General features: G+C 41.7%; 1 protein-coding gene across 2 annotated transcripts in view; it reads left to right on the plus strand.

The window, feature by feature from the left end:
• LOC114666881 (cytochrome c oxidase subunit 6B1) overlaps positions 1–13954 on the plus strand; it is a 30077-nt gene extending 16123 nt beyond the window's left edge. For both annotated transcript variants that reach the window (XM_051919840.1, XM_028821917.2), the window contains exons 2-4: positions 8588–8737; positions 13312–13412; positions 13605–13954. In XM_051919840.1, the coding sequence (XP_051775800.1) occupies positions 8632–8737; positions 13312–13412; positions 13605–13658 (261 nt within the window). In that variant the 5' untranslated portion in view covers positions 8588–8631 and the 3' untranslated portion in view covers positions 13659–13954. The remainder of the gene's footprint in view (positions 1–8587; positions 8738–13311; positions 13413–13604) is intronic.
• The last annotated feature ends 646 nt before the right edge of the window (positions 13955–14600 follow it).

Consider the following 14600-nt stretch of genomic DNA (forward strand, 5'->3'; position numbering starts at 1 on the left):
TTCATTAAATCTCTTCTTTCTACTGTAAACCAAGCAAAACACTAAAAGTAAAAAGTGAGAAGTGTAGAAAGTTTAATAATCATATAAATAATAATAATAATGAATAATAATGTGAACTGCACGCGTTTTTCAATTTCACTGCCTGAAGACAAATTCTCCTCATTATCACTGCTGATAAGGGGCATTTCTTAGTGGACACCATTATGAAGCTAGGAGAAGACACACCTACATAATTGCCTGGGTAACACTTGGGACTGACGCATACGCTGGACGCGGCTACACCATTGCTCAAGCTAGACACGCCTACACCGTTGCCCGGGTAACACTTGGGCCTGATGCTATCTCTAGACACGCCTACACCGTTGCCCAGGTAACACTTGGGCCTGACGCTCACGCTAGACACACCTACACCGTTGCCCAACCTGATGCTCAAGCTAGACATGCCTACACTGTTGCACGGGTAACACTTGGGCCTGACACTCTTGCTAGACATGCCTACACCATTGCTCAACCTGGCGCTCACGCTAGACATGCATACACCGTTGCCCGGGTAACACTTGGGCCTGATGCTAACTTTAGACACGCCTACACCGTTGCCCAGGTAACACTTGGGCCCGACGCTCATGCTAGACACGCCTACACCATTGCCCGGGTAACACTTGGGCCTGACGCTCACTCTAGACACGCCTACACCATTGCCCAGGTAACACTTGGACCTGATGCTTACACTAGACACGCCTACACCATTGCCCGGGTAACACTTGTGCTTACGCTCACGCTAGACATGCCTACACAGTTGCCCGGGTAACGCCTGCCTCTAACGCTTTCAGCTGTAATTTTACAACCTGAGTGACACTCGGGTCTAACGCTAAGGAGGTTAATGAAAGGAGTACTCCATCTAATAGTATTTTTTTCATATTTTACTTACCCCATGTAGTTTTTAGTAATGGCTGAGAACATTTTTAACCTTGTGGTTTTCATGTAGAATGTAGATAACAAAGTTTCTGATAGAACAGGCTTCTGTAGTGACCAACGCTCAATAACCGCACATACTATCAAAACATCTATTAAAAAATTGTGTTACTCGTGTCATGTAATCCACATGTCCGGTTGTCCAGATATATGCTCACAACGTCCGAAACACCTCCACTTTTATTAAAACATCCACCATAATAAAAGGACAAATGTTTGTTTATCTGTGTGTCTGTCTGGTTGCAGTATTTTTGTCATTGCAACAGATGGCACACCAAAAATATTTGTAGTAATAAAATGAAATTCCTAGAAATGTTTGTGATGCACCATCAGTTAGAATGACAAATGCAATGCATTTGTTTGCTACAGATGTTTCTGTTGTTCAGTCTTTTGGAATGACAAAGGCAGCACATTTTATCACTACATGCATTATAAATACAATCCAACAGGTGGCGCACTGTAAACATTAACGCTGAGGTCTACGTTGATTACTTAGATATCATTTGTTTAAGAAGGCACTTTCAGGAAATGCTTCCATTAACAAAAGTGAAACGTGCTTAGACCCTTGTTTGGTGTTGACAGTGGTGTACAGCTGAGTGTAATTGGCTGATGAACTCAAGTTAACATTATGTTTCTGAATTACAGCTTTCAATGGTTACACAGACAGCGAGAGAGAAAGAAGGGAAGAAAGAGAATTGGCCAGAGCAGCAAACAATGACAGACGCCATGTCTAAATGGACAGATTTGAGGGAGTATAATCTTCAGACTTGTTCACATAGTGATTTGATACACGCGAGGTAAACCATCGAAGAGCTGTACCTGTTAGGCCCATTATTTTCATCTCTAAGTAGTGGAATGCTATGATGAAAAGTATAAAAGGTGGTCCTTAAATCTAAAAGCATAATTATGGTCGCACTTCCTGCATCAGAAAAGAGAAGACTACCATGCACACCAGGGGTGGGCAGCGTCGGTCCTGGAGGGCCGCAGTGGCTGCAGGTTGTTGTTTCTTAATGATCGGTCAATGAAGCACGTATTGCTCAAGTGATGTTTTGATGCTTCATTTTAGTGGTCTCGCTTGTTAAGGTTCCCCACCCTTAATTGCTTATTTCAGTCTTAAACAGCCGCCTTTGGTGTTTTTAATGGCTCCTGATTAGCAATAAGATGTGAATGACAAGGGAGCCAGCAGTTCTCCATCTGACTTGTGTCCATTTACACCTGCATGGATTCATCATGCACTGTTTGATTTAATATAAAACTTAATAGAAAAATGTGACGGACTGAAAATGGTCCATTTTAGGCTTCAAATCATTTATATCAGGGGTCTCCAAGTCCGGTCCTGGAGGACCACCGTGGCTGCAGGTTTTCATTCTAACCCTTTGTTTTAATGAGTGCACCTGTTTGTGCAGCTAATTAACTTCATGTGAATTCATTTTTTTTAAGATCTGTTCCTCTGAATTTCTCCATCGTTCCTCTGAATTGCTTCATTTCTTTAGTTAAATGGCACCTAGACAGAAGTGAAGTGAGGGAGCCAACAGAAGACCAACTAAGTCAGGGCCTCAAACTCCAACCAGCTGCTTAATGAGGTGCCGATTCTTGTCATTAATTAAACCCGTTCTTTAATTTCGTGGCTTTGTTGCTGTCTCTCGTGGTGCATTAGCAGACATTTCCGAAATTGTTAATTTTCTTTTGTAAGAGCACAGGTAAAATGTTTTGGGGACCTGAGCAGATTGACATTCCTGAGACCTTCACCTTTTCTTTATTTTCAGATATTGTATGATGGATGCCAGTTGTTTTGGCTCATTTTGTATCTCATTATTGTTTGGCTGATAATTAAGGAAAAAGAAACAATTAAGGGGTCTGAGTCTTCAAGAGCAAGTCATTTAAAATAAGTCCAAAAGAAGTTAATTAGCAGCGAAAACCGGTCACTCATTAAGAAAAGGGCTAAAATGAAAGCCTGCTGCCATGGTGGTCCTCCAGGACTGGAGCTGGCGACTCCTGATTTACATGACATCCTTGGATTGGAAAAAATCTACAATCTAAGAACCTAACATTGCAGACTAATGAGCCATAACATTAAATAAGGTCTGATATTGGAAAGGATTGGTTTCTAATGAAGCAATTGGGTTGTTAAGAAAACCTGCAGTCAATGCTGCCAACCTCGATCCACACCAACAGTTAAAGTAGTCTGAGTGCTGGGACTGGGCCGGGGTGATAGCCAGATTAGAGTTTCTCATAAAGGCTTAAATACGGTAAGGTACAAGTTATAGAATCAAAATCGTCATTGACTGTAGAAAGAAAATCCAAATTGCAGATTGGTCAATAATTGTTAAGAAAATTTGGATACATGTCTCATCTCTTTAACAGAAATCTAACAATAAATTAATCAAAGATGGTGCCATGTAGCACTGATTTATTAAAGATATGCAATATTGTTTAACTTCTCGTTTTGTCGGGCAGAGTGAGCCCAGCATCTCTCAACAGGAGCTTCATTTCTGTTGCTACACTACTGCAAAATCAGAGCAAACGGTCCAAATAAATCACGCCGTGTAGTAGTTCAGTTACAGTAAAGAGTAAATCACCTCTGGCTGCAGAGTGATTACAGTAGAAAAGTTATAGTGCTAAGTAAATGTACAGTAAAGCAATTAAAGCAGAAGATAGCCCAGTAGAGTTACAGTAAAAGATTGATCAGCGTGTACAGTAATTATGTTTATTCATACAGTCACCTGTGATCTAAACAGCATTGTCCAAGAGTGCAAACTAAATCACAAAGTTCATTAATGCAATTACAGTGCAAGATAAGTCAGACTGGATGACGGAGTGGTGACTGTTCAATGTCAGCCGTGCAGTGGAGTGATTACCGGACCAGCGTTAGTCAAACCTAACATGAAAAATAAAATTGCAGCAAAGTCAATGTCCAGTAAAAAAAAACTATCATCCCTGCTGAGAAGGAGGATGGTGTATGACACGGGCGGGAGGCCGGCGCAGAAAGACAGACGGACAAAAAGATAACGTCATGCCCGGCCGGTATTGTATACTGGATGGACCAACCGAAGCCGAGAGTCAGGTAGCTGTTCCATCCCCGATATGCCAGGTGACAGTAATCCTTGTAATGCAACTCAGTCAGGGTGCCCACAGGGGTACTTGGGAGTGCAGCCCTGTCGGGGGTCCCTGGGTGCTGACAGAGGAGGACCTCCCTTACTTTCTTTGTGGCCAAGATGTGCTTCCAGGGTGACACGGCTCAGGACCGAATGCAGTCCCAGATCGGGCTTCAAAGGCAGCAGGCGGGACCCCGACAGGGCTGCACTTCCGGACTCCTACCCCCAAATACCCCCATGGGTGTCCCATGACCACTGCTACCTAGTGTATGGGGAATGGACTGGCTCCCGAGTCTTGGCTTCTGCTGGTCCGTCCACTATAATATACTGCCAGTCCATCCATCTGTCTTTCTGCTCTGGTCTCCCGTCTGGGTAATAAACCACCCTCCTTCCTGGCCAGGATGTCCATTCTCCTTCTACAATAGATAGGTAGAACTTGACCCCAAGGGGAAATTGGGCGATTTATAATGTTAATTACAAGTGTACAGATGAAATATCAAAATGGTTGTCAACTTAGAGTAGGTACATTCCTTTCTTAAGGGAAGGTTATTAGTATTTCAGTCTTTATAGTGCCTTTCATAGCAATCACACAGTGAAACAGAAATCTGTGGAAATCTGTAAGCATGATGTGTAATGTACTGTTACTTCTGATTTATAGAGGAGCTTAATTAACGTTGCATTTGTGTTTTGAGATCGCAAAGAGTGCCTGAATAAAGAAGGTTAACAAAATCCAATTGAGTTGCATTTCTAAGAAACATTCATTGTTGGATTTTGCTTTACGTTGTTTGTTGTAATTGTTTTTTAAAATGAACTTCTGTTACAGAACACTCCAGAAATATAAATTTGTAGTGAGCGTGAAGACGATCAGATTCTGACTGTTTTTTAAAACAGTGGTTTGTTTGTTTTATTTTGGGGACCACAGTAGCGCACCCAGCACACTCTCACACAGAGACCCATGATAAAGCGTTTCAAAATGAATGGATTAAAAATATATCTATTATATAAAAAAAACTTTCGACGCGACAAGACTTTTTAGGATACAAGACTTTTTGGAAAAGATTTTTTCAAGACCTGCGAGACGAGAATATTGCCATGATATTTTTTCCAAGTCCCACCCTCCTCTCAGACATTTTCAAACAAGACCACGGCCCGCTCAACGCTTTTGTCAGACACACTTCCTGCTCTCTCAGCTCTTATAAATTTTAACATTTTCCTCACTTGAAGTTCCCAATTAAAGAAGATGTATTATGTCCAAATCTTTTTAAAGAATTTCATCACGAAGGGTTATCAATGGAAAAAATGAGTACAACGGGCAATCCTAGCACCAAGAAATGAGTAAGTCAAATGAATTTACGCCAAATATGTTGATCCGTTACATGGCAAAATAGTTTAATGTGTATCAGTAGACTATGCTGAAACAGTTGGTGGTGATCATGTGGAAGATGAAAACAACAACTTACAATATCCCAAAGAATGTCTACAACCGTTAACACCGTCCGGTCTTCCACCACACAAATTTCTGTAAAAAGAAGGATGTACAGTAATCCCTCGCTATATTGCGCTTCGCCTTTCGCGGCTTCACTCCATCGCGGATTTTATATGTAAGCATATTTAAATATATATCGCAGATTTTTTGCTGGTTCGCGGATTTCTGCGGACAATGGGTCTTTTAATTTCTGGTACATGCTTCCTCAGTTGGTTTGCCCAGTTGATTTCATACAAGGGACGCTATTGGCAGATGGCTGAGAAGCTACCCGGCTTACTTTTCTGTCTCTCTTGCGCTGACTTTCTCTGATCCTGACGTAGGGGGATTGAGCAGGGGGGCTGTTCGCACACCTAGACGATAAGGACGCTCGTCTAAAAATGCTGAAAGATTATCTTCACGTTGCTATCTTTTGTGCAGCTGCTTCCTGAAACGACATGCTGCACGGTGCTTCGCATACTTAAAAGCTCGAAGGGCACGTATTGATTTTTGATTGAAAAACAAACTCTATCTCTCTCTATCTCTCTCTCCCTGCTCCTGACGGAGGGGGTGTGAGCTGCCGCCTTCAACAGCTTTGTGCCGCGGTGCTTCGCATACTTAAAAGCAAACAGCCCTATTGATTTGTTTGCTTTCCTCTGTCTTTCTGACAGACTCTGCTCCTGACGCGCACTCCTTTGAAGAGGAAGATATGTTTGCATTCTTTTAATTGTGAGACGGAACTGTCATCTCTGTCTTGTCATGGAGCACAATTTAAACTTTTGAAAAAGAGACAAATGTTTGTTTGCAGTGTTTAAATAACATTCCTGTCTCTCTACAACCTCCTGTGTTTCTGCGCAAATCTGTGACCCAAGCATGACAATATAAAAATAACCATATAAACATATGGTTTCTACTTCGCGGATTTTCTTATTTTGCGGGTGGCTCTGGAACGCAACCCCCGCGATGGAGGAGGGATTACTGTATCCAAGAAAGGTAATGTAGGACATCTTCAGGGGATAACATTAGACACCAAAGGAGATCTTGATATGCCATTCGTATTAAAACGTTAACAGTTTCCCGTTAGAATAGCTTTTGCAAAGACAATAAACAAATCTCAGAGCCAAACATTTGAAAAAGTTGCTTTATCTAATAGAGAGAAAGAAACAAAATTCAATCACGGGCAGTTATATGTAGCGTGAATGCAAATGTAACACTTCACATGAAAATTAAAATCTGTTCAAATTGTACATCCACATCCCCATATGTGAGCGGCAGAACTGCAAAGAGGCTAACGCATAGCGCTGGCCTGGTGGGTTGGCAAGCGAAGCGAGCAGGGGGTAAAGCCCCCTATTTGACTAAATTAAAAAAGCAAAAAAAAAAAAAAATTCAATAAACAAATAACGTATTCGCAAACCCCCCCTGCGGCGATAATAATTTACAAAACTACACAAATGAATTCAAACAAAACATGATAAACACGACATGGGCCAAAACATAGTCCAGGTGTGGGTAATGATGGGGAGTAGAATGAACCCCCCCACAACAAACAGCACTCTGAATGAAATGTACAGTGAAGGGGAGTGCTCTGTATGATGAAGACGTATCCAAGCAAGATGAAACTGCACAGCACAAGCACATAAATCCAACAAGAACTGCAATCCATACAGTGATTGATTTGTAATCCGACAAAGTGTGAAGAGTAAAAACAAATAGATACAGATGATCATGACTTTACCTCTGTGTCTTTCTGGTTCCTTATTTAAGAAAGCACCTAATTATCCCTCTTTCCAGCAACACCTGCGTCACTCTGAAGGTCTCCAATGGTGTAACACTGTCAGGGCTGCTGGGAGGTGTAGGCCGTTTAAGTAGCGCTGCTACAATAAAGTATCTTATCTACAAGTTGTTTCGTAACTCGTGTGTTATAAATCCGCCAGAGGCAAGATAAAAACTTCATTGTTTTTTTTTTAATTTGTTTACTTATAGTGTTATAACAAAAACTTTTGTTTACAAAGCAAAAAACAAGAATGCATAAAATTAGATTTTTTAATTACTCTGTCGCGAAGTTTCTAATGTCAGAGAGTGGAGTGAATGGAGAAGCGTTCTCAACGAGTACCGTTGTTTCCATAGGATGTGAGTACATGAAGGCAAGAAAGCTGGGGTATGGTAAAAAGATACAATGCCAAGAAGTTCTTACAAAGCTGTGTCCATCAGTGATAAAAAATACGGTGTTATACGCTGTGACACTAGAGGGCACTGTCGCTCCTCTAACCTGACAGACAGACACTGACGATGTGCGTTGAAAGCACCAAAAATTGATTTATTTCTTTTATATTCTTTGCAGTGCTCTCTAGTCATCACAGCTACAGGCAATAAAGCACCATACACCACACAATTATTTCTTTTCTTTCTCCTCCACCCCTCCCAGCAAGCTCCGTCCTCTGCCTCCTGACTCTGGCTCACCTGCTGGGTGTTTTGCCGTCCTTTATATATTGTCCGACCTGGAACTGCTTCTGCTGTTCCGTCCACATGACTTGCCAACTCTTCCAGTCAGATGGAGAAATCAAGTTTTCCGTTAGCTCAGAAGTACGTCTGGGCTTCCGTCCCCATGACTCGATAGTACTTCTGAGCTGTGTAAAAAGCAGAAGTCCCCACAGCGTCTCTTGGCGGCACCCATGGTACCCAGCAGGGCTGTGGAGCCGGACTCCAGATCCCATGGTGCCCTGCAGGAATCCGGGGCACCGTTATGCTGCAGGGAAGTTACCCTCTAGTGTCTCGGGGGAAGCAGTGTCTAAAAGTAGCTGCCTTCCCCCATCCTTCCATTCTCTGGGCGTTCCAGGTGGGTTGAGCTGCTGGCCATCCCTTACAATGCAAAACTTAAAAATATTATCTTTTTAATAGCTTCTGGTTTTTAGTTAATACGAAATGTCATCAGCGATTAACTTGATGGTCAATTGTGTTCCATTGAAAGAGTGAAGACAGTTGTGATTCTTTTGTGCAGAGAGGCAAGTTAACTCATAATTTAAAATGTATTTTTCCTTTTCTTTATTTTATTTTGTAGATATTTGAAGATATTTAAAATACTAACAACCCAAAGATCTGACAATGTCAGAAGCTATGCAGGAAAAACTGAAGAACTACAGAACGGCTCCATTCGATGCCCGCTTCCCCAACACCAACCAGACCAAACACTGCTATGAGAATTACTTGGGTGAGGTGTTTTTGTTTTTTATTTTCATTCTGAGAATGTATAGCATGTCACTCTCAAGTGGGCTGGTGGGGTAGGGGGCACAGGTCTGGTGTATAATGAGGCCCTATACAAGACTGAAAGGATCGAGGCAGACTCTTACAAGTTAGATGCTTAATATACTCAGATTATAGAACGCTTTGTAAGTTTTAGACAAAATGGCAGATTTTAAACTGGTGGAACAGGAGAGATGGGTTTAGAGTTTTCTTCTCTAGTACAGGTTGAACTCTTCCAGACGTATGTACAGCAAGAATTGTGACATGTGAAGAAACGGGTTGAGAAAAGATGGCAGCAGACTATTCAGGTAAGGGACACTGGAAAGAGAGACACATGTAAGGAGGCTGCGAGTGAGTGGTGAGACGCACATCATTACATTAATCTTCTTTCTGAGATCCCGTCTACTCCAAAAGTGCTTCTTGTAGAACTGGTAGTCTAGCTTGGAAATGTTTCTTTTTTTTTTTTTTTCCCCAGTGCGGACATTGATAGTCAGGTCTACTCCATGAGTTGATGGAAGGTAAACTTAACATGCACTGAAATTCTCTTAACTGTCCACTATGCAGACAACTCATTGTGCCAATCAGAGTGTTAGTCCTGCTAAAACTCCATTTAAAATTCAACTTCATAATCTGTTGTCTGAGATTCTTACTTGTGTGATTCCCATAGACTAGTGACAGTACAGTAGTATACTAAACAATTGACAATCTTGAGCATCATTCCGTGTTAAACATGATCACACACATCAGTTGCACTTCTTTAGGTAAAAACTGTACCTGAATTTAGCAGTGCCAGTGCTCATGGTCTTGTACTGTTCACTGATAATAAGTGGTCCACTCCATCTGGTAAATGGTTTATCAGTGGCTTGCAAAGGTTTGGCCTCACATCCCAAAGCTATGTTAGATGCAACAAGCCAATGACAGCAACTGATTGTTTCTAATTGTGGAAGTGATACCTCTGGACAGTGTACCCCTCTTGACCTGCATTGATGCCTTTGTCTTTGACTCTCTGAACTAGAGTCTCCTTCAGTGTTAGTATTGGGGTACACACTAAGTGATACTGTTGTAAGTCACTCCCGTGGTCTAGTACCCCCCAGGTCAGTGTTTTCACTCTTGAAGTGCTCTCAGGTATAGTCTTCTTGGATGGTCTTTTCCAGAGATCAAAATATCCAATGTGGACAACAGAGAGCGTACAGCTCCCCAAACCTGGACACAACAGACACGTAGCTCAGTCTTGCCACACAGCACCTGTTTATTTTAAGTGGAGAAGTGCTTTTGAACTTTGCTTCCCGCTACACAGCACAGCACAAAGCACCAATGCACTGTCCCTTTCTTCTTTCTTTTCCCTTCCTTCTCTTTCTCTCACCTCAACTCCTCCTCCAGCAAGCTTTGTCCACCTCCTGCCGACTCTGGCTGCTCGAGTTGTGGCCGCTGGCTAAGCACCAGTGCTCCAGGTGTCCCGTGATCTTCCGGCTACACTTCCGGGTGTGGTGGCAGCCCTGCAGGAGGAGGCCACATGGCTGAGCAGGGTTGAGCTTCCATGCTCCAAACCTGTGGCACTGTAGCACACCAGGGGGGCTGTCCTCTGTCGTCCTGGGTGAGGTATTTCCCTGTGCAAGCTCCTTCCCCTGGTCCTTCCATTATGGAGGCATCCCTGCTGGCTGTCTGTTACACCAATAATTCTGACACTTGCAGAGGCCTTAAGAATCAAGAAATCAAGTAAAAGCAAAATAATTAATTTGTTTACTGTGTGTCATAAGCAAGTAGAGCATATGTGTCTACTGTAAATATAATTACTTTTGGCTTTTCCTCAGCAAGACCAGTTTGTATGGTTCTGTAAACTCATTTGAGCTCCTAGAGCCAACCCTCCCAAGCACTAAAATCCTATGACCATTGTATTTGATTGTTTTTACTCACAACTTTAATATATGTTTCATGCTGGCTTGGACCCATGTCTGTATTTATAACAGATTACAATATACTGAGGCTGCCTTTCTAGCAAATCTTTCCAATGTGAACTAAACACATGAACTCTGGCAAGCCTTTAGACCACCAGTCAGCCTTGTCCTGCGCTTAAACTTTGACCTCTAAACATAAGCAAACACGCTTTTGTTATTTTTTTGCATTTTTTTGATTTTATTACAATCAAATAACATTCCATACAAGCAAGTCAAGTTTAACAAAACTGGGTTTGAAACAAATCAACCCCACCCATAGGCCAGCATAGTAAAACTTTAATAATAGTAAAAATATGTAAATAAATAAATGAATTAAAATAAATATTTTTAAAAAAAGGAGAAGAGAATCCGCTCCCTCAATTTAAATGCTTATTCTAAAATGTTATTGATTTAAGCAAACACATTTTGTGCATTAAAAAGCCACGGCATCTTAATGACCAAAACCTTGATTTGCAAGTAAATGCTGTAGAGGGAAGAAAAGCTGCATATACACACAAACTCTCGAGTAAGAGCTCAAATGAGACAGGGTGACGCTGATATACAAGCTAAACACTTTCTGTTGCTTCGTCTGAAATTAAAAGCTTAGTCTCAAAGTGAGTACGTTTTATAAGAAGAAAAACAACATTTATTTCTATAGCACATTTTCATACAAATGATGTTGCTCACAGTGCTTTACAAGATGAAGAAAGAAAAAAGAAAAATTTAAAATTAAGATTAGGCAATACTAAGTAACAAAGAATAAAGTATGGTCCGATGACCAGGGAGGACTGCAAAAACAAAAAAAACTCCAGACGACTGAAGAAAAAAAAAACAAAATCTGCAGGGGAACCGAGTCCACAAGACCATCCAGCCCCAACTCTACCTCACATAAATGACCTCAATCAGTCCTCATGGTTTTCAGGCTTCACGAGGAAGAATTAGATGATGATGAGGGTCATGTGGACCTCTGGTCTCCCATCCATCAATGTAGGGACTGCACGGTGGCCTGATCAGGTGGTGGTGGCGCAGATCGGCACCACAGAAAACTGAAAACAGAACAGCAGCGAAAGTAGGGGTTAGTATGGATTCTGGAGATATGATAAAAAATGATAATTAAATGCTTATACAGAATCTCAGGGGTATCATATCAGGGGTATCATATATACTCACGTATTGAAACCCAAAAAATCTATCATAAAATCAGACCCTGACTTATACGCCTGTTCAAAAATGCGACACTTAATTTTTTTTAAATTTTTTTTTACATTTTCTTGTCTCCTCCAATCTCGCACCAGCTTCTCAGACGCATCGAATTTTGTTGCAGCAGCGCAGTTACCAATTTCTTTCGCCACTTCAACGACTTTTAATTTAAAACCAGCTTCATATTCCTTCTGATCGAATGCTCCATCGTAGATAAGGGATGCTCTTACGATAAAGGAGTATGAGGGTGTGAGATACAAAAAACACAAAACAGTGCAAATGTTGCTTCGGAATAGTTTGGGTGTTACCGTGTGGTCACATAGGCACAATACATAGGAAAACAAGGCTGTGTGCTCCGTGGTTACTTTCTCAGGTGGGCGTTAACATATCATAATCTCTTGGACCAATAGTGTGAGTTTTCTGCAGTCGACTTATATGACCAACATTATAAAATACCGGAAATTATATGGTAAAACCAAGCGAGTATATACGGTACACTAAAATGAAGCTATGAGAAAGTCATGTTAAAATAATGGGTTTGCTCCCTGTAATCGGCTGGCATCTCGCCCAGAGTTGGTTCCTGTCTTGTGCTCGGTTCTTTTGTGATAGGGTTCTGATGTCCATGAAGTTGTAATTTAAAAAATGGATGGATGGATGGACATAACAGCGTTATCAGCCTCATCTGTGGTGACCTTCCCCTCCAGCACAGCTGCTGCTGCTGCTTGAAGAACCGATCGACTTTTAAATATCTATATCCATATAGAGTGGATTCAGAAAGTATTCAGACCCCTTGACTTTCTGCACACTTTACTGTGCTGTAGATTTCATTTTAAATGGATAAATCTGACATTGTTGCCCTTCAATCTACACTCGGTTATCCCATAATGACAAAGTGAACACGGTTTTCAAATGTATTAAAAATCAAAAACTGAAATCTCTCATTCTAGAAATATTCAGACCCATAATTCAGTACTTTTTTAGAAGCTCCTTTGGCAGTACCCCCATTTTCGAGTCTTCTTAGGTAGGTCTCTATAAGGTTTGTACACCAGGATTTGGGAAGCTGATCCCTTGTTTCTCTGTTACAAACCCGTTTAGTTGGAGGTGACAGACGTATGAGTTTGGGAGGCAAATGTTTCTTTGGATGCTGCACATTGTATGTGCTGGTATTTAGATTTCCCATAATTCCTGTGCTCATTGTTAATGGTTTTATCACGTCCTTCAGACTCCCTGTTTGATCTTTTATTGTGTAGTCCTGCTAGTCTGATTTCTTTCATTCCAGTTGACCTTGGGTATTTCATGACTCCTTGATGAGCTTCATTCACTCTGTCATCTTCTAGCCCATAAAAAGAATTTCACATGCAAGTACATAATTGACTATTTTTTTTCTTTCTTTTATACTTCTGTGCAGATTATCATCGCTGTAATAAGGCAATGAGTGCAAAGGGCCAGGAAGTCACTCCTTGCCAGTGGTATCGTCGGGTCTACAAAAGCCTGTGCCCAGTGTCTTGGGTAAGAGTTTGTGTGCCTTCAGATGCTCCTTTGGAGGCCGTTTTAAAATATGCTCACGAGCCTCAGGGGTTTTTGTTCAGCCGCACTCATTTTCCATCAATTCTGTACTCCATTTAACAAGGAGATGCTCTTAATCTTACATTGACATTTCTGCAGTAATGAACAATAAGTCAAATCAATTTATTTTTTTAGGTGTCAAAATGGGATGAGCAGGTTGAGAACGGCAGCTTCCCTGGAAAGGTGTGACTCTCTTTCACGCCGGATCGTGAACACTGGCCGTCTCCGAGAATAAACTGAAGCCTTTCAGTTTTCATGGCCCAGACCCAATCAAGTCTCCTGCTGCGCTGTTCACAGCTGACAGTGCTCGCCTCTTTACGCACTTCAGGTGCCGCACCAAAGGACTCCATTTCTGGTTGGCGAGGTGGAAATCAACACACCGCTTATTGTGTTTTAGCTGTCGTGCCTTATGATGTTAATCATGAAATGTCTGAATGTGGCTGAAGGTCAGTTTCACTGAACAGAGAATAAATATAAATGTTAGACTTTGGACTTGGCCTCAGTTATTAAATAATGTGATTTGAAACTATTGGACTGGTGCACTGAGACTGCAGAAAATGAGCGTGGACAGGGATGGCAGTCACAGAGTGGGGAGTCGCATTTGTGGTCGGGTAGATTGGCATCTCTTGGTTACCCATTATACAGGGTGAGCCAAAAAGCGGTAGCACATCTCAAACGTTTATTCTACAAAAACGCTACAAAATAAAATACATTTCATTACGACACAAAAAAGGGTATGCAAATTAGATTTTTTTTGAAAATGGTGTCTTCAAGGTGGTGGCCATCATTACCGATACACTCTTCGAGATGATTTCTGAACGCTCGCATGACTCGTTCAGCCATTTGGTGGCGAATAGCGTCCTTGAGGGCTTCAAGGTTTTGAGGTCAGTGTGTGTACCCCTTTGACTTGAGGAGAAATGACATGGAGCAAGATCAGGCGAACGTGAAGGCCACCCAACAACGCTGCGCAGGCAGATCATCTCCCACAAAACATCCATGGCTGTCTGTGCTGTATGAGCTGTCGCTCCATCCTCTTGTAAACAGGCATCCACCACATCCATCTCTTGCAGTTGGGGCAGCAAAAAGTTCTCCAGCATTTCAATGTAACGTTCTGAAGTGACAGTGACCATT

The sequence above is a fragment of the Erpetoichthys calabaricus genome, chromosome 16, assembly GCF_900747795.2.
Source record: "Erpetoichthys calabaricus chromosome 16, fErpCal1.3, whole genome shotgun sequence".
In the NCBI taxonomy this organism is placed as follows: domain Eukaryota; kingdom Metazoa; phylum Chordata; class Cladistia; order Polypteriformes; family Polypteridae; genus Erpetoichthys; species Erpetoichthys calabaricus.